Genomic DNA, 17,957 nt, shown 5'->3' on the forward strand with positions numbered 1-17,957 from the left:
CTGTTGTTCCTCCCTCTCTGATGGCTGGGGGCAGAAAAGGCACCGACCGGGGCAGGAAGATTGTGGAGGCTGTTCCACATTCTGGCATGATAAATGCACAAGCCCCCCCAAAACCTGATCTCTCCAGGCTTTGGTACAAAAACTTCCCCCAAAATCCTAATGCCCGGACTTTGGAGAATAAGACCGGGTGCCACCATCCAAGCATTCCAAGAAAAACCAGGGAAGAGATGACTTGGGAAACCTCCTCCCTAAAGACCTAAGGGGGACCTCAAGCTCGTTTCCCCCAAAGCGCTTGACAAAGAAAAGAGCAAATACAGCTGCCGTCTGTGGGAGCTGCCCCCTAGTCGGAGGCCTGCAGATCCCACTGACCGATTTCCCAGGACACAGAACTGAACCAATACCAGGTTAATTCAAAAAAAAGAAACAAACTTTTATCATCAAAACAAAACCATAGTTGCAAGCGTGAGAACGTCACTAGGGGGAAAAAAGCCACTAATTAATCGAGCCTCACGGGAATCCGCGGGCCCAGGACTTGGTTCAAAGGAGAGGAACCCACTTTCAGCAGCACACTCACCATTTCCACAGTCCCAAACCGGGAAAACAATGACGCCTGACGGGTTAACTAGCTGTAGCCTACCTACCTATTGTGAAAAGACTTTTCTTGGCGAGAGACGCCTCCCATCTCCGTTACCTGGAGGGAAACCGCCCTGGCTCACACAAAGGAGGGAAAAGTTAAAAATTCCTTTGTCCCAGTTTGAAAGCCCTGCCTGCATTCCTATTGGCTGTCCAGATACCTGGCTAGAGACAGGAGACAGTTAACCCCTTAGTCCCCAGGTGCTGGCCAACCCTCCTGGTTATGACAGATGCTGCTGCCCTTCTCCATGGCCTCTGGGCGAGCCCAGGCCTAGCCCCGCCCGGCACCCCCAGCCCCAGGCTCACTTCTCTGGGCGTCGCTCCCTGGTGAGCCTGGTGTCCGGGTACCAAACACACGTTCTGGGGGGAATGTCCCACCCTCTGGTTTGCAAATAGCTCTCAGGCCCCACGTGCAGACAGGTCCATGCTCCCCAGTGACCTGGCCAGGCAAGCGATGGGAGCGGCCCCAGGCATCGGCCGTGAGGGCTGCCCAGTGAATAGATCCCCCACTGTGGCTCAGCAAGTCAGCGCCCACCCCCCCCCCCCCGCCTGCCGCGCTGCCTGCCCACCCCCGGCTCGCCCGGCTGCTTTGCTGTGCCCAGAGCCAGACACAAAGGCCAGGAGGGCCCTTGGCAGGTCACTTAGTCCAGTGCCCTGCGGTCATTGCTCCTCATTCTGCCACCCGCCCCCACGGAGAACAGCCTCTTTGGAACCCCCTGCAGGGAGGTGCAGGCTGCTCTCAGATCCCCCCTCGCTCTGCTGCACTGCAGACTGAACAAACCCCAATCCCTCAGCCTCTCCTCTAGGCCATGTGCTCCAGCCCCCGAACCATCTTCGTCGCCCCCACACTCAACTCTCCATTGCGCCCACGTCCTCTCTAGAGTGGGGGGCCCAGAACTGGACAGAGTAGGCCAGATGTGGCCTCACCAGAGCCGAATAAAGGGGAATGATCACTGCTCTGGATCGGCTGGCAATGCTCCTTACCCAGCCTGTACCAATGCCTGGGATTCTTCCCACCCAAGGGCAGGACCCTGCACTTCTCCTTGTTGAGCCTCAGCTGGTCTGGCCCTGGGACTGAGAGTGTCAGATCAGAGCAAATGGCTCGGAGCCAGGGCTACTTACTGGCCAAGTCTGGGGTCCTCATCCATAAACTACTGAATGGGTCACAAAAGCCACTATGCCAGCACGGAGCCTCCCAAGCAAATCCCCTCAGACACCCCAGTGCTCCCTGTGCCCCCTAACCCCCCCCCTTACACAGGGGAGAGGTTATAGCCCATCCCCCACCTCCCCTCAGACACCCCAGTGCTCCCTGTGCCCCCCAGCCCCCCCTTACACAGGGGAGAGGTTCTAACCCATCCCCCACCTCCCCTCACACACCCCAGTGCTCCCTGTGCCCCCCAGCCCCCCCTTACACAGGGGAGAGGTTATAACCCATCCCCCACCTCCCCTCACACACCCCAGTGCTCCCTGTGCCCCCCAGCCCCCTTACACAGGGGAGAGGTCATAACCCATCCCCCACCTCCCTTCAGACACCCCAGTGCTCCCTGTGCCCCCCAGCCCCCCTTACACAGGGGAGAGGTTCTAACCCATCCCCCACCTCCCCTCAGACACCCCAGTGCTCCCTGTGCCCCCCAGCCCCCCTTACACAGGGGAGAGGTTCTAACCCATCCCCCCACCTCCCCTCAGACACCCCAGCGCTCCCTGTGCCCCCCAGCCCTCCTGACACAGGGGAGAGGTTATAACCCATCCCCCACCTCCCCTCACACACCCCAGTGCTCCCTGTGCCCCCCAGCCCCCCTCACACAGGGGAGAGGTCATAACCCATCCCCCACCTCCCCTCAGACACCCCAGTGCTCCCTGTGCCCCCCAGCCCTCCTTACACAGGGGAGAGGTTATAACCCATCCCCCACCTCCCCTCAGGCACCCCAGTGCTCCCTGTGCCCCCCAGCCCCCCTTACACAGGGGAGAGGTTATAACCCATCCCCCACCTCCCCTCAGACACCCCAGTGCTCCCTGTGCCCCCCAGACCCCCTTACACAGGGGAGAGGTTCTAACCCATCCCCCACCCCCCTCACACACCCCAGTGCTCCCTGTGCCCCCCCCAACCCCCTCACACAGGGGAGAGGTTATATCCCACCCCCCACCTCCCAAGAGGCTCTCCCAGTCCCAAAGGCCCAGCCCCAGTCCCAGGGCAATTTACACCTTGGATCCCACCCAACCGAGCAGCCAGCGGACCACAGGAGCAACACAAAGGTGGCCTAGCCTCTGGCTCAAGGGGCTACGTCTACACTGGCAGCTTCTTGCACAAGAACTCTTCTGGCTACGTCTACACTGGCATGTGCTTTTGCCCAAGAGCATCTATGGCAGTGTGGACACTCTCTTGCCCAAGAACGTGCCGATGGCCATTTTAGCCATAGGGGTTTCTTGCTCAAGAAATTCCTGTTGACTGTCCACACTGGCCTCTTGCGCAAGAACAGTTGCTCAAAAGGGCTTATCCCTGAGCGGGAGCATCGTCATTCTTGCGGAAGAAGCCCTGATTTCATACATGAGAACGTCAGTGCACTTGGCAAGAACACACGGCCAATGGAGACAGGCAGCACATTTCTGAGCAAGAGCAGCCGCTTTGGCGCAAGATCACGCCAGTGTAGACACAGCCAAGGGGTGGGGTCATCAGGATGCTGTGTCAGGGTCTGCACTGACTGGCCAGAGCTGTAAGTGGGGCGTTTGACATGGGGTACCGAGAAAGTTTGGGTAAGTGAACCTGTTGGACTAGTGAGCCTGAGAGGCAAAAGACATTGCTCAGTCCTTTTGACGCATGGGGAGAGGGGGCTATGAACTCTGTTGTGGTACATGTGACCTCTCTCTCTCTCTCTCTCGTTAAATGTTTCTTTCCTACACTCAGACTCAGTGCGGGCCTGTGGCGGAACGAGCTGGGCTCGCTGATGGAGATACATGACGTTAACGAGGCGGGAGAATTCTCCGGCGAGTACCTCACAGCCGTGACGGCCACCAGCAACTGTGTCCGCAGGTCGCCCCTGAAGGGAGCCCAGCATCACACGAAGCTGAGGGCCCAGCCAACCTTCGGCTTCACTGTGAACTGGGAGAAGTTCTCAAGTACGTGCCGTGCGCCGCGCTGGGCTGGGGGTTCCCGTCGGCGTGAGCGGGGCACGCGGAGCGATGGTTTCTTTTCTTGTCGGGACAGAAATCCTGGTGGGGAGGGTGTGGCTGGCTGCAGCCAGTGGGCTGAGGGGTAAAATCGCCTGCACACGGCCTGGCACGCCCCTCACTGGCGCCTGTGCCCGGGTCCGCTCGCCCCCTTTCCGAGGGGCAGTAGCATCTTGGCAGGGCTCAGCAAACAGCCACAAGGAAGGTCCCAGCCCCAGGAACGCAGCCTCTCAGGCGGGGCGGAAGGAGGTTGGGAGAGGTGCGGGGTGGGGGGGCGGGTTTTCGCCTGTGGGGTCCAGGTGAGCTCACCCAAAGTTGACATTGGGCCACACACTCGTGTGGAGTTGCCATGTGGGGCAGGGAGATGGAGGAGCCCAGTGTCCCCCGGCCTGCAGGCCTCTCGCCTGGCCCTGCTGCGTGTCTCCTCTCACCAACCAGAAAATGGTGTCACTGTGCTGAGCCCTGTGCACCATGTCCTCCCAGCCCCCCCTCACACAGGGGAGAGGTCATAACCCATCCCCCACCTCCCCTCACACACCCCAGTGCTCCCTGTGCCCCCCAGCCCCCTTACACAGGGGAGAGGTTCTAACCCACCCCCCCACCTCCCCTCACACACCCCAGTGCTCCCTGTGCCCCCCAGCCCCCCTTACACAGGGGAGAGGTTATAACCCATCCCCCACCTCCCCTCAGACACCCCAGTGCTCCCTGTGCCCCCCAGCCCCCCTTACACAGGGGAGAGGTTATAACCCATCCCCCACCTCCCCTCACACACCCCAGTGCTCCCTGTGCCCCCCAGCCCCTCTTACACAGGGGAGAGGTTATAACCCATCCGCCACCTCCCCTCAGACACCCCAGTGCTCCCTGTGCCCCCCAGCCCCCCTTACACAGGGGAGAGGTTATAACCCATCCGCCACCTCCCCTCAGACACCCCAGCGCTCCCTGTGACCTCCAGCCCCCTTACACAGGGGAGAGGTTCTAACCCATCCCCCACCTCCCCTCAGACACCCCAGTGCTCCCTGTGCCCCCCAGCCCCCCTTACACAGGGGAGAGGTTATAACCCATCCCCCACCTCCCCTCACACACCCCAGCGTTCCCTGTGCCCCCCAGCCCTCCTCACACAGGGGAGAGGTCATAACCCATCCCCCACCTCCCCTCAGACACCCCAGTGCTCCCTGTGCCCCCCAACCCTCCTCACACAGGGGAGAGGTCATAACCCATCCCCCACCTCCCCTCAGACACCCCAGTGCTCCCTGTGCCCCCCAGCCCTCCTCACACAGGGGAGAGGTCATAACCCATCCCCCACCTCCCCTCAGACGCCCCAGTGCTCCCTGTGCCCCCCAGCCCCCCTCACACAGGGGAGAGGTTATAACCCATCCCCCACCTCCCCTCAGACGCCCCAGTGCTCCCTGTGCCCCCCAGCCCCCCTTACACAGGGGAGAGGTTATAACCCATCCCCCACCTCCCCTCAGACACCCCAGTGCTCCCTGTGCCCCCCAGACCCCCTTACACAGGGGAGAGGTTCTAACCCATCCCCCACCTCCCCTCAGACACCCCAGTGCTCCCTGTGCCCCCCAGCCCCCCTTACACAGGGGAGAGGTTATAACCCATCCCCCACCTCCCCTCACACACCCCAGCCTTCCCTGTGCCCCCCAGCCCTCCTCACACAGGGGAGAGGTCATAACCCATCCCCCACCTCCCCTCAGACACCCCAGTGCTCCCTGTGCCCCCCAGCCCTCCTCACACAGGGGAGAGGTCATAACCCATCCCCCACCTCCCCTCAGACACCCCAGTGCTCCCTGTGCCCCCCAGCCCCCCTCACACAGGGGAGAGGTTATAACCCATCCCCCACCTCCCCTCAGACGCCCCAGTGCTCCCTGTGCCCCCCAGCCCCCCTTACACAGGGGAGAGGTCATAACCCATCCCCCACCTCCCCTCAGACGCCCCAGTGCTCCCTGTGCCCCCCAGCCCCCCTTACACAGGGGAGAGGTCATAACCCATCCCCCACCTCCCCTCAGACGCCCCAGTGCTCCCTGTGCCCCCCAGCCCCCCTTACACAGGGGAGAGGTTATAACCCATCCCCCACCTCCCCTCAGACGCCCCAGTGCTCCCTGTGCCCCCCAGGCCCCCCTTACACAGGGGAGAGGTTCTAACCCATCCTCCACCTCCCCTCAGACACCCCAGTGCTCCCTGTGCCCCCCAACCCGCCTCACACAGGGGAGAGGTTATAACCCATCCCCCACCTCCCCTCACACACCCCAGCGTTCCCTGTGCCCCCCAGCCCTCCTCACACAGGGGAGAGGTCATAACCCATCCCCCACCTCCCCTCAGACACCCCAGTGCTCCCTGTGCCCCCCAACCCTCCTCACACAGGGGAGAGGTCATAACCCATCCCCCACCTCCCCTCAGACACCCCAGTGCTCCCTGTGCCCCCCAGCCCTCCTCACACAGGGGAGAGGTCATAACCCATCCCCCACCTCCCCTCAGACGCCCCAGTGCTCCCTGTGCCCCCCAGCCCCCCTCACACAGGGGAGAGGTTATAACCCATCCCCCACCTCCCCTCAGACGCCCCAGTGCTCCCTGTGCCCCCCAGCCCCCCTTACACAGGGGAGAGGTTATAACCCATCCGCCACCTCCCCTCAGACACCCCAGCGCTCCCTGTGACCTCCAGCCCCCTTACACAGGGGAGAGGTTATAACCCATCCCCCACCTCCCCTCAGACACCCCAGTGCTCCCTGTGCCCCCCAGACCCCCTTACACAGGGGAGAGGTTCTAACCCATCCCCCACCTCCCCTCAGACACCCCAGTGCTCCCTGTGCCCCCCAGCCCCCCTTACACAGGGGAGAGGTTATAACCCATCCCCCACCTCCCCTCACACACCCCAGCCTTCCCTGTGCCCCCCAGCCCTCCTCACACAGGGGAGAGGTCATAACCCATCCCCCACCTCCCCTCAGACACCCCAGTGCTCCCTGTGCCCCCCAACCCTCCTCACACAGGGGAGAGGTCATAACCCATCCCCCACCTCCCCTCAGACACCCCAGTGCTCCCTGTGCCCCCCAGCCCTCCTCACACAGGGGAGAGGTCATAACCCATCCCCCACCTCCCCTCAGACACCCCAGTGCTCCCTGTGCCCCCCAGCCCCCCTCACACAGGGGAGAGGTTATAACCCATCCCCCACCTCCCCTCAGACGCCCCAGTGCTCCCTGTGCCCCCCAGCCCCCCTTACACAGGGGAGAGGTCATAACCCATCCCCCACCTCCCCTCAGACGCCCCAGTGCTCCCTGTGCCCCCCAGCCCCCCTTACACAGGGGAGAGGTCATAACCCATCCCCCACCTCCCCTCAGACACCCCAGTGCTCCCTGTGCCCCCCAGCCCCCCTTACACAGGGGAGAGGTTATAACCCATCCCCCACCTCCCCTCAGACGCCCCAGTGCTCCCTGTGCCCCCCAGGCCCCCCTTACACAGGGGAGAGGTTCTAACCCATCCTCCACCTCCCCTCAGACACCCCAGTGCTCCCTGTGCCCCCCAACCCGCCTCACACAGGGGAGAGGTTATAACCCATCCCCCACCTCCCCTCAGACACCCCAGTGCTCCCTGTGCCCCCCAGAACCCCTTACACAGGGGAGAGGTTATAACCCATCCCCCGCCTCCCCTCACACACCCCAGTGCTCCCTGTGCCCCCCAGGCCCCCCTCACACAGGGGAGAGGTTATAACCCATCCCCCACCTCCCCTCAGACACCCCAGTGCTCCCTGTGCCCCCCCCAGCCCCCTTACACAGGGGAGAGGTTATAACCCATCCCCCACCTCCCCTCAGACACCCCAGTGTTCCCTGTGCCCCCCCAACCCCCCTTACACAGGGGAGAGGTTATAACCCATCCCCCACCTCCCCTCAGACACCCCAGTGCTCCCTGTGCCCCCCAGGCCCCCCTTACACAGGGGAGAGGTTATAACCCATCCCTCCACCTCCCCTCACATACCCCAGTGCTCCCTGTGCCCCCCCAGCCCCCCTTACACAGGGGAGAGGTTATAACCCATCCCCCACCTCCCCTCAGACACCCCAGTGTTCCCTGTGCCCCCCCAGCCCCCCTTACACAGGGGAGAGGTCATAACCCATCCCCCACCTCCCCTCAGACACCCCAGTGCTCCCTGTGCCCAGCCCCCCTTACACAGGGGAGAGGTCATAACCCATCCCCCACCTCCCCTCAGACACCCCAGTGCTCCCTGTGCCCCCCAGTCCCCCTCACACAGGGGAGAGGTCATAACCCATCCCCCACCTCCCCTCAGACACCCCAGTGCTCCCTGTGCCCCCCCAGCCCTCCTTACGCAGGGGGGAGGTTATAACCCATCCCCCACCTCCCCTCAGACACCCCAGTGCTCCCTGTGCCCCCCAGTCCCCCTCACACAGGGGAGAGGTCATAACCCATCCCCCGCCTCCCCTCAGACACCCCAGTGCTCCCTGTGCCCCCCAGCCCCCCTTACACAGGGGAGAGGTTCTAACCCATCCCCCACCTCCCCTCAGACACCCCAGTGCGCCCTGTGCCCCCCAGCCCCCCCTTACACAGGGGAGAGGTTCTAACCCATCCCCCACCTCCCCTCAGACACCCCAGTGCGCCCTGTGCCCCCCAGCCCCCCCTTACACAGGGGAGAGGTTCTAACCCATCCCCCACCTCCCAGCAGGCTCTCCCAGTCCCAAGGGCCCAGCCCCAGTTCCAGGTCAGATCCCACCCCACCGAGCTCGCTGGGCCCGTCCTGTAGCATCTGCCAGGGGACGGTTCATTAACACAGAATGAAAAGGCTGAGAGGGGGCCGGCTGCAGAAAGCCCCCCCCCCTCCGCCGTGATGGCGCGTCGTGGGCCCCGCCCTGCATCCCGTCCACAGCCAGAGGGGCTCCCAGCCTGGCTGGAGAGCTGAAGGTTTGTTGCTTCTCCAAGATCCAGCGCAGCGCGGCTCCACGTTGCCACAGGGGCCAGGGCACAAGAGTGGACAGCCCCACTCCCCGCCCCCCCCCCCCCCGTCCCCAAGGGCTTGGGGCAGGCGCTGAGTGGAGAGGAACAAGCTGCCGGGATCACAGCCCCTGGGGCCCGTCCCGACTCAGGCTGGTCAGCAAACCCCTCCCGGCTCTGTCCTGCGAGGCTGCTGGAGCGGAGGGCAGGGAGACGAGAGGGAGGGGCCCCCAGGACCCTGTTGCCCCTGGGCCATGCGGAGGGGAATCCTCTGCTCTCCTGGCACTTCCCAAACTGGAGCCGGTCACGTGATCAAGTGCCCTGTCCGTGTGTGCTGGCCACGCTTAAGGGCCCTGGTCCGGGCAGGTCGCTGGTCACTGGGGACCCGCCCCTCTCGCTAGGTGGGCGACACCTGCCGCTGCCCCCAGACACGATATTCCAATAGCAGCCAAGAGCCGGTAGCTACAGCACGCACGCACACACACACACACGCACCTGAGCAATGCACATAGAACCAGCCCCCGGCTACACTTGGCAGTTTAATGTTAATCCAAACTAAATCCTTAGTTCGGATCTACTGTTACTCCTCGTGGAATGATTTAGTTCGGATTAACTTTAAACTGCCGCCTGTAGCTGTGGGCAGTTCGTTCGAACTAAGGGGGATTTTAAAAGGTGGCCAGACGGGAACATGCAAATAAAGCCCGGGATATTTAACTCCCGGGTTTCATTTGCAAATCCGGTTGCCTGATTTCCCTACCTAGCTCAAATTAATGAGCTAGTGTAGACATACCCTTAAAAAGTATCATAAAGAGGAGGAAGAAAAATTGTTCTCCTTGGCCTCTGAGGTTAGGAGGAGAAGCAATGGGCTTAAATTGCAGCAAGGGAGGTTTAGGTTGGACATTAGGAAAAACTTCCTGCCTGTCAGAGTGGTTAAACATTGGAATAAGTTGCCTAGGAAGATTGCAGAATCTCCATCGCTGGAGATATTTAAGACCAGGTTAGACAGACACCTGCCAGGGATGAGCTAGGGTAACTCAACTGTGGAAGCCCCAGGGGCCACACTGATACGTACAGAACATGCTGAGGGCCTCAACGTAAGCGTGGTTGCATATGCAAGCAAATATACACAAATAGCTTCTCTCACACTGCCAGGCACGAATACAAAGATTAAGACAAGACTACACAACACACAGACCCCATTTCTGTCAGTTCTGCTGATATTAATACAATGCAATATTTACCCCATTTCTACCCATGTGACAGCACTTTTCATGAGCAATGACAGTCCAAGAATTTCACTACTAAAACACATCTCAAGAGAAGATCAATACACTGACGACTTTTTTGTTTTGGCTCCCACTCGCCAGCCACGTGTTGATCCCCACAGAAACCCAAACTGCACCGTGGGGCGCAAACAAACTGGCCGTGGGCAGCATACCAAGCTATTAATAAATATTTTATAACCCTCTACCTTTTCTCTCTGCTGCCATGTCTCCTCCCCTTGCTCCATCAGCTCCCCTCACCCTCCTTTGCTGGCCTGACTCCTGCCCTTCTCATTGCCCTCAGCCCCCCCTCCACCAGCCCTTCTCTCCGCCCAGTGCCCACTCCTCCAGTAGCCCCACTCTGATCGTGTGAGCTACCCTCCTCATCCCCTCTTCTAACACCTCCCTCTACACACCTGCCCTGCCTCTCTCCTCTGGTGCTGGTCCCTCCCCTGAAGGTGTCTGCCCTTCTGCTTCACCCCAGAATCCCCTGGCACCTGCACCTTCCCTTACCCCTGCACCCTCCTGGTGCCTCCCCCTTCCCTCACTATCCCTGCCCCCTTTGCCCTCTTTTTCCCTGATGCCCACCCCCTCACCACTCTCTGCCCCATTCCCACATATTGCTGGAGCAGGGCCTCTGGCTCTGTAACTCTCCGGCACTTCTGGGTTCAGGGGCCCCCCTTAGGTGTGGGGCCCGATTCAGCTGAATCGGCCGAATTGGCTTAAGGCCGGCCCTGCCCCTAAGTAACTTCTTCCAGTGTTTCACCACCCTGACAGGCAGGAAGTGTTTCCTAATGTCCAACCTAAACCTCCCTTGCTGCAGTTTAAGCCCCTTGCTGCTTGTCCTAGTTGGAGACTGGAGGAGGAGTGTTCCCCAAAGAGGAGTGTGACGGCGTGTCGGGCACCCCCGATCCTGCAACCCCGTCTGCAGCCAGATGTGACTCTGCCAGCCAGGAGAATACGGAGGGTTTATTGCTTCTCCGAGGTTTGATGTGGACATCGGAGTGAGGGCCCAGGCAGCCTCAGACCCCTTGGGGTGGGGTCCACAGGCCCCTGAACCCCCAGTGCCCGATTTAGTCTCTTCGCTTCATGTTTCCCAGCCCATCCTGCCCGGTCTCCAAACCACCGAACACACCTCCCCCAGGCAGCCCCCCCTCCCTTTGTCAAACTCCTTCCTCTGGCCAGGTGAGAACCGGTTGGGCCATGGTCTATGTGACATGAGGCAGTGCTTACAGACACCGGCCAGTAGGGGTCACCCACAGGCCACAGCCCAAGCATAGTGACCAGTGAATGCCCAACCAGCCTGAACAGCACCCCCACTACAGCACAGGGGCCCTGGCAATGGGGGGCCCCTCGCTGGGTTGACCCCAAGGCTGAGGCACTCATATGGGCTCTGTGCGACTAGTTTGTGGTCTATTTGGGAAGGGCCACCAGTCAGGGGCTAGAGAGAGCCCCGAGTTTGAGCAATAAGCCCTGAGCGGACACCCTCAGCAGTGCCCAGACCCAACCCATCCGTCACCCCGCCCCCAACCCAATGTTAGAGGCATCGGTGCACAACCAAAAGGGCTTGTTGAAATCTGGGCTGGCCAGCTCGGGTTCCCTGGCCAAGGCATCCTTTATGCTCTGGAACCCTCCTCATGGGCTGTGACGACGCGTCGGGATTTTCCCATCTCCTGCACCCCGAAATGGCATGAACAGACTTCACCAGCCAGTAGAATGGAGGTTGTTTATTGCTCCTCCAGCACAGCGCAGCACAGATGTAATCTGGTTACAGGAACTGGGGCTAAGAGGCCTCAGTGCCCCCCTTGAGATAGGGGAGTCCCAGCTCCCTCCCCAGCGCCTTATTCCCTGCCTTCCAGCCAGGAACTAACTCCCCCTCTTCCAGCCCTGCCCACAGCCAGGGCAGCATCCACCTCCCTTTGTTCCTCCCCATGGGGGGCCGCAGGTCAGACAGGTTTTTGAGTCACCTTTGCATAGTGAGGTTTTCCCTGCTGGGTCTTGCTCCAGACAGCAGAGGTCACCACAGCCCAGCAAGTACCCCCACTACGTCACCACAGCCCAGCAAGTACCCCCACTATGTCACACGGGCCTCTGACCACACCACCCGGTCCGGCCTCTCCTTAGTGAGGTCCGTGATCAGACCTACGACCTCACTGAACCCCTCACAAACCTCCTGTAGTAGTTGGCCAGGCCCACAAACGCCTGGACCTGCTTCTTTGTTTGGGGAACCGGCCAGTTCTTAATGGTGCCCACCTTCAGGGGCTCGGGGCGCACCGCCCCACTGCCCACCCTGTGCCCAGATAGGTCACCTCAGCGGCCCCCATCCTGCATTTGGACACCTTGACAGTCAGGCTGGCCTCCCCGAGCCGCCGCCGCACTGCCCCTATGTGATTGAGGTGTCCCACCAGGAGTCGCTGGAAACAGCCAGGTCGTCAATATAGGCCATGGCGAAACCCCCCAGCCCTTGCAGGACCGCGTGGATCAGCCGCATGAAGGTGGCCCCAGAATTCCGCATGCTGAAGGGCAGCACCTTGAACTCATACAGGCCAGACTCCACTACGAACGCAGACTTCTCCTGCGCATCCGCATCCAGGGGGATCTGCCAGTACCCCCAGTCAGATCCAGAGTACTTATGAACTCCCCCCCCCCCAGCGTGTCTAACAGATCCCTGGGGGTGGGGAATGGGTCAGGCTGTGTGATAGCATTCAGCTTCCTGTAGTCCACGCAGAACCTCATGGTCCTGTCCTTGTTAGGCACCATCACAGTAGGGGATGCCCAGGGGCTCCGGGATCTGGTGATTACACCCATGGCCAGCATGCTCTCCACCTCCTCCTGAATCTGCCTCTGCATCTCCCCCTTGGCCCTATAGACTCTGCTGGGTGCCAGGCGGGGCCCCGTTGTGTGGATTGAATGTGACATCCTGTTGTGACGGCACGTTGGGGGTCCCCCGTCTCCTGCACCCCGAAATGGCACAAACAGACTTCGCCAGCCAGTAGAATAGAGGTGGTTTATTGCTCCTCCAGGATACAGCACAGCACAGATGTAATCTGGTTACAGGAACTGGGGCTAAGAGGCTTCAGTGCCCCCTTGAGATGGGGGGAGTCCCAGCCCCCCTCCCCAGTTCCTTCTTCCCTGCTTTCCAGCCAGGAACCAACTCCCTCTCCTCTTCCAGCCCTGCCCCCCAGCCAGGGCAGCATCCACCTTCCTTTGTTCCTCTCCATGGGGGGTGACTGGTCAGACAGGTTGAGCCCTTCTTTGCATAATGACTCATGGCCTGTCCTTCTGGGCCGTGGTACCCACGGCAGCCAGTGGGGGTTACCCCAGAGCCAGCAGCATAGAAACCAGCCAGGTACCCCCACTACGTCACACCTGTCTGTGAGCCCCGGCCTGTTGGAGAATGTTCGCCGGTGGTGCTTTAGCAGCGCCAGCAACTGCTCCCTCTGCAGGGAAGTCAAGCCCTCCCCCATCTCTGTGCTCTCGAGGGGCGTCTCTTCCTGACCCTCAGCCACCATATCCACCAAAGGGACTGAGGGTATGTCTACACTACCCCGCTAGTTCGAACTAGCGGGGTAATGTATGCATACCGAACTTGCTAATGAAGCCCGGGATTTGAATTTCCCGGGCTTCATTAGCATAAAGCCGGCGCCGCCATTTTTAAAAGCCGACTAGTGCGAACCCCGTGCCGCGCGGCTACACGCGGCACGGGCTAGATAGTTCGAACTACGTAGCCATTCCGAACTATCTGTACTCCTCGTTCCACGTAGGCTACGTAGTTCGAACTATCTAGCCTGTGCCGCGTGTAGCCGCGCGGCACGGGGTTCGCACTAGCCGGCTTTTAAAAATGGCGGCGCCGGCTTTATGCTAATGAAGCCCGGGAAATTCAAATCCCGGGCTTCATTAGCAAGTTCGGTATGCATACATTACCCCGCTCGAACTAGCGGGGTAGTGTAGACATACCCTGACATGGCCTCCTCCATAGCGCAACAGATCATGGTCATGTTCACCTTCCTTTCCAGGTACGCCTTCATCCTGTTCACGTGCACCCTCTGCACCCCGCCCCGTCCACCGGCCTTCCTCACATCATAGGTCACTTCATTCACCCTCTCCACTACCTCATAGGGCCCGTTCCAAAGGTTCTGCATCTTATTCCTCCTCACCAGGTCCAGCACCAACACCAAGTCCCCTATCTCGAATGCCCTCTCCACGGCATCCCTGTCATACCAGGCCCTCTGGGCTGTCACTCAAATTCTCCTGAACTATTCCCATCATCTCCTTCAGCCTGTCCTTGAACTGAGTCACATACTCAGTCACTGGCTGCCCTGCCACTTTGATATTGCTCTCCCAGGCATCCTGAATCAAGTCCAGAGGCCCCCGGACCTGTCTCCTATAGAGCAGCTCGAAGGGAGCAAACCCCGTGGAGTCCTGGGCCACACTCCTGTAGGCATACAACAGATACAGCAGCAGCACATCCCAGTCGTTCTGGCGCCGGTCCACATACATCTTCAGCATGGACTTCAGAGTCCCGTTGAACCTCTCTACTAGCCTGTTCGTCTGCGGGTGGTAGGGGGCAGCCTTCAGGTGCTTGACCCCACACAATTCCCACAACTGCCTGAACACCACGGACATGAAATTCGACCCACAGTCAGACAGGATTTCCTTGGGGAAGCCCACCCTGCTGAATACAGTGAACAAGGCTGTCGCCACCGTCTCTGCCTCCATGTTGGACAGAGCCACGGCCTCCGGGTACCTTGTAGCAAAGTCTATCACTACCAGGATGTACTTCTTCCCATTCCTGGAGGGCCTCAGGAGCGGGCCCACAATATCTACTGACACTCGGGCAAAGGCCTCCCTAATTATGGGCAGAGGCTGCAGGGGCGCCTTGCGGGGCCCCCTGGATCTCTTCTGCTTCTGGCACAATTCACAGCTTTGGCAATACTCCCTCAGGGTATGTCTACACTACCACCCTAGTTCGAACGAGGCATACAGATAGTTCGGAATAGGAAGCCTAGTCCGAACTATCTAGTCCGTGCCGCGTTTAGCCATGGGCACGGAGTCCGCACTAGCGGACATTTAAAAATGGCGGCGCCCGACAACATGCAAATGAAGCCCGGGAAATTCAAATCCCGGGCTTCATTTGCAAGTTCGTATGACTACATTAACCACCCTAGTTCGAACTGAACATGTGCCTGTCACACGTCTTGCCCACATCCAGATGCCCTGCGAATGGACCGTCATGGGCCAACCTCAACAATTCCTCATGATACGCCTCAGGCACCACCAGCTGCCTGCGAGTCGCTGCCTGGGACCCCTTCTTCCCCGGGAGGGGCTCCCTGTGTAGAAGCCCCTCTTGTATGAGAAACCTGCCCCTCTCCTCAGTAGCAGGGGCCTGGTTCTGTGCATCCCTCCTGGCTCTCTCCAGGGACTCATCACTCTGCTGGGCCTTAACGAACTCCTGCTGCGTGTCACTCAGCACCAGAGCTACATCCGCCCCTTCGGACAACCACTCGTTGTCCTCCGCTTGGGACACACCCTGGGCCTGCTTACCTTCCCCCCTGCTACCCACCAGGGTGTCTGCTGTGCCCCCATATTCCTTCTGTGACCTGGTCACCACGTTAACCTGGCTATGCACATCCACTATGTCGTTCCCCACCAAGACATCCAAAGAATCAAGAACCGGCAGCCACCATCACCTGCCCCCTAAATTTCCCCCACTTGAGGTGGACCTTAGTCACGGGCAGGCTCACCGAGTACTCAGACAAAGCCATTATCGGTACACTTTTCCCAGGTTCTATGTCCTCCGGTCTCACCAGGTGCCCCTTACCTAGTGTGATGTCAGAGCCTGTGTCCCGCCAGCCCCTACATTCAACCCCATTGACCTTCGCCTCCCCCATAAACTTCTTGCTGCCCTTCCACGCCATAGTCCTGACATACCAGGTAAGCTCACTGCCCCCCCCCCCCCCACCACTACAGGTAACTGGGTTAACATTGGCCACTGCAGTGCTCACATCTGGACTCAGGGTGGCATCAGAGGCCTCGCGGGGGTCTGTGTGACCTGCTTGTGTGCGCACCGTGACAGAGTTGGTGCTTATGGAGCGGCCGGGAGCTGCCGGCCTCGGGCTGCTCTTTAGGTCTGGATAGTCAGGCCTTATACAGCCAGACCTGCCACAGTGATAGCACTTGGCCTGCTTATCCCTGGGGAGGGCACCCCTGCTCTCGGGGCTTCTCTGAGTCCCCTTGGATTCAGGGCTGGGTCTGCTCCTGAACCCCTCCCTACGTCTAAACCAGTGGTCCCCAACCTTTCGTGGCTGCCGGGTGCCCAGGGGTGGGGCCGTTCATGCGCCCTGAGCCCAGGGCCGGCACCATGCATGTGCCGCGCACCGGGGGCGGGGCCAGCCCAGATGTTTCAGTGGGCACACAAATGCTCCGGTGGGCGCCATGGTGCCCGCAGGCACCGCATTGGGGACCAGTGGTCTAAACTGTGGGGAAAGGTTCTGAGTCTTCCCCAGGGGTCTGTGCCCATCCTGCGCCCTGTTCTGGGTGTGGGCGTCTGCAATCTCTGCAGCCCGTAGGACCGACTCCGGCTCCCGGTCACACACGGCCGCCCTGACCTGGTCAGGCACCACATTCAGAAACTGCTCCAGGGTGAGCAAATCCAGCAGTTGCTCATAATTCCCATTTACTTTTGCCCCCATCACCCACCTTTTAACAAAGCCCATCAGCTTATGGGCACATTCCACGTATGTACAATCACTGGACATTTTGAAGCTCCGAAATTTAACCCAGTGGGGCTCAGGGGTAACCCTGAACCGTTTCAGTGCATAGTCTTTAAACTGCCCGTAGTCTAAAGCTTCCTCCTCCCCCATGTCATTGAATACCTCCCTAGCCTTGCCAGTCAGTCTGGTCATCAGGACAGGCATGCGCCACTCGTCTGGGATCCAGTTCACACTGCAAATGCACTTCAAGGTGGCCAGAAACTCCTCAATGTCCTCGTTATCTTTGTAGATGGCATAGACCCTTTCCCACCTCTTGCTGGCAAGTGGAGATGGGCTCTCAGGTTGCTGAACCTTTTGTTGAGCCTCAGGTATCTGGAGTTGGAGCCGCTTGGAACTTTCCGCCGCCGCCAGCTCTTGCATTCGCCGTGCGTAGTCCGCCTCCTTCACCTGTTGCTCCCTTTCGACATCCGCCTCCTTCACCTTTCGACGCAGCTCCGCAAGGGTGCTCTCCTGTTCCAGCTCCATTTTCTTCAAGGCTTGCTGCTTTCTAATTTCTTCTGCAACAACATCTGTAGCATCGGGTGGGAACTGCTCTCTTGCCCGCTGGTCATTCCGCATCAGCAAGGTCGTCAGCTGCTGCTTATTAGCCTTCTTCATAAAGTCAATGCCTCTCTCTGAGCACAAACCCTTCAGAGCCTCTCTGTCCAGACCCTCATACTGCGGCTGACTCTTTGCAGTGGCTCTTTAACCAACCAAATTCTCAATACCCAAAAATCAAATTTAGACAGCGCGGGGTCCTGATCCAAAGCTCAATTGACCAAGATCTGTGGATCCTGCCGACTACGCCACTGTAACGGACCGGGCTGGGTCTGGGCCCCACTGAGATCATCCGCTCAGGGCGAATTGCTCAAATTCGGGACTCCTTATAGCCCTTGACTGGAGACCCTTCCCAAATAGGCCACAAACCAGTCACACAGAGCACTTCAGCTGCCTGCCTGGCCAGCCTGAAGCCTCACAAGCAAAATCCCTCTGACACCCCAGCTCTCTCCGTGCCCCAATCAACCCCGGCCTAGCACACAGGTGAGAAGTTTTAGAACCCCATCTCACCTCCCCCAAACGGGTTCGTCTGGTTCTAAGCAGCTAGCCAATTTACACTCTGGATCTTACCCACAAGACCATGCTGAGCCAATCCTTTAGAATCTACAATCTAAAGGTCTATTACTAAAAGAAAGAAAAGCCTGAG

At 59.8% G+C, this 17,957-nt stretch overlaps 1 protein-coding gene across 1 annotated transcript; it reads left to right on the top strand.

The window, feature by feature from the left end:
- The first annotated feature begins 12 nt into the window (after window positions 1–12).
- On the top strand, window positions 13–17,628 carry LOC142825268 (uncharacterized). Its single transcript, XM_075917094.1, has 3 exons — window positions 13–731; window positions 3,536–3,747; window positions 17,004–17,628. The coding sequence occupies exons 1-3, from the start codon at window positions 604–606 to the stop codon at window positions 17,390–17,392; spliced, it is 729 nt and encodes a 242-aa protein (XP_075773209.1). The 5' UTR covers window positions 13–603; the 3' UTR covers window positions 17,393–17,628.
- Window positions 17,629–17,957: the final 329 nt, after the last annotated feature.

This window comes from Pelodiscus sinensis, unplaced genomic scaffold (genome assembly GCF_049634645.1).
Source record: "Pelodiscus sinensis isolate JC-2024 unplaced genomic scaffold, ASM4963464v1 ctg100, whole genome shotgun sequence".
NCBI classification, from domain to species: domain Eukaryota; kingdom Metazoa; phylum Chordata; order Testudines; family Trionychidae; genus Pelodiscus; species Pelodiscus sinensis.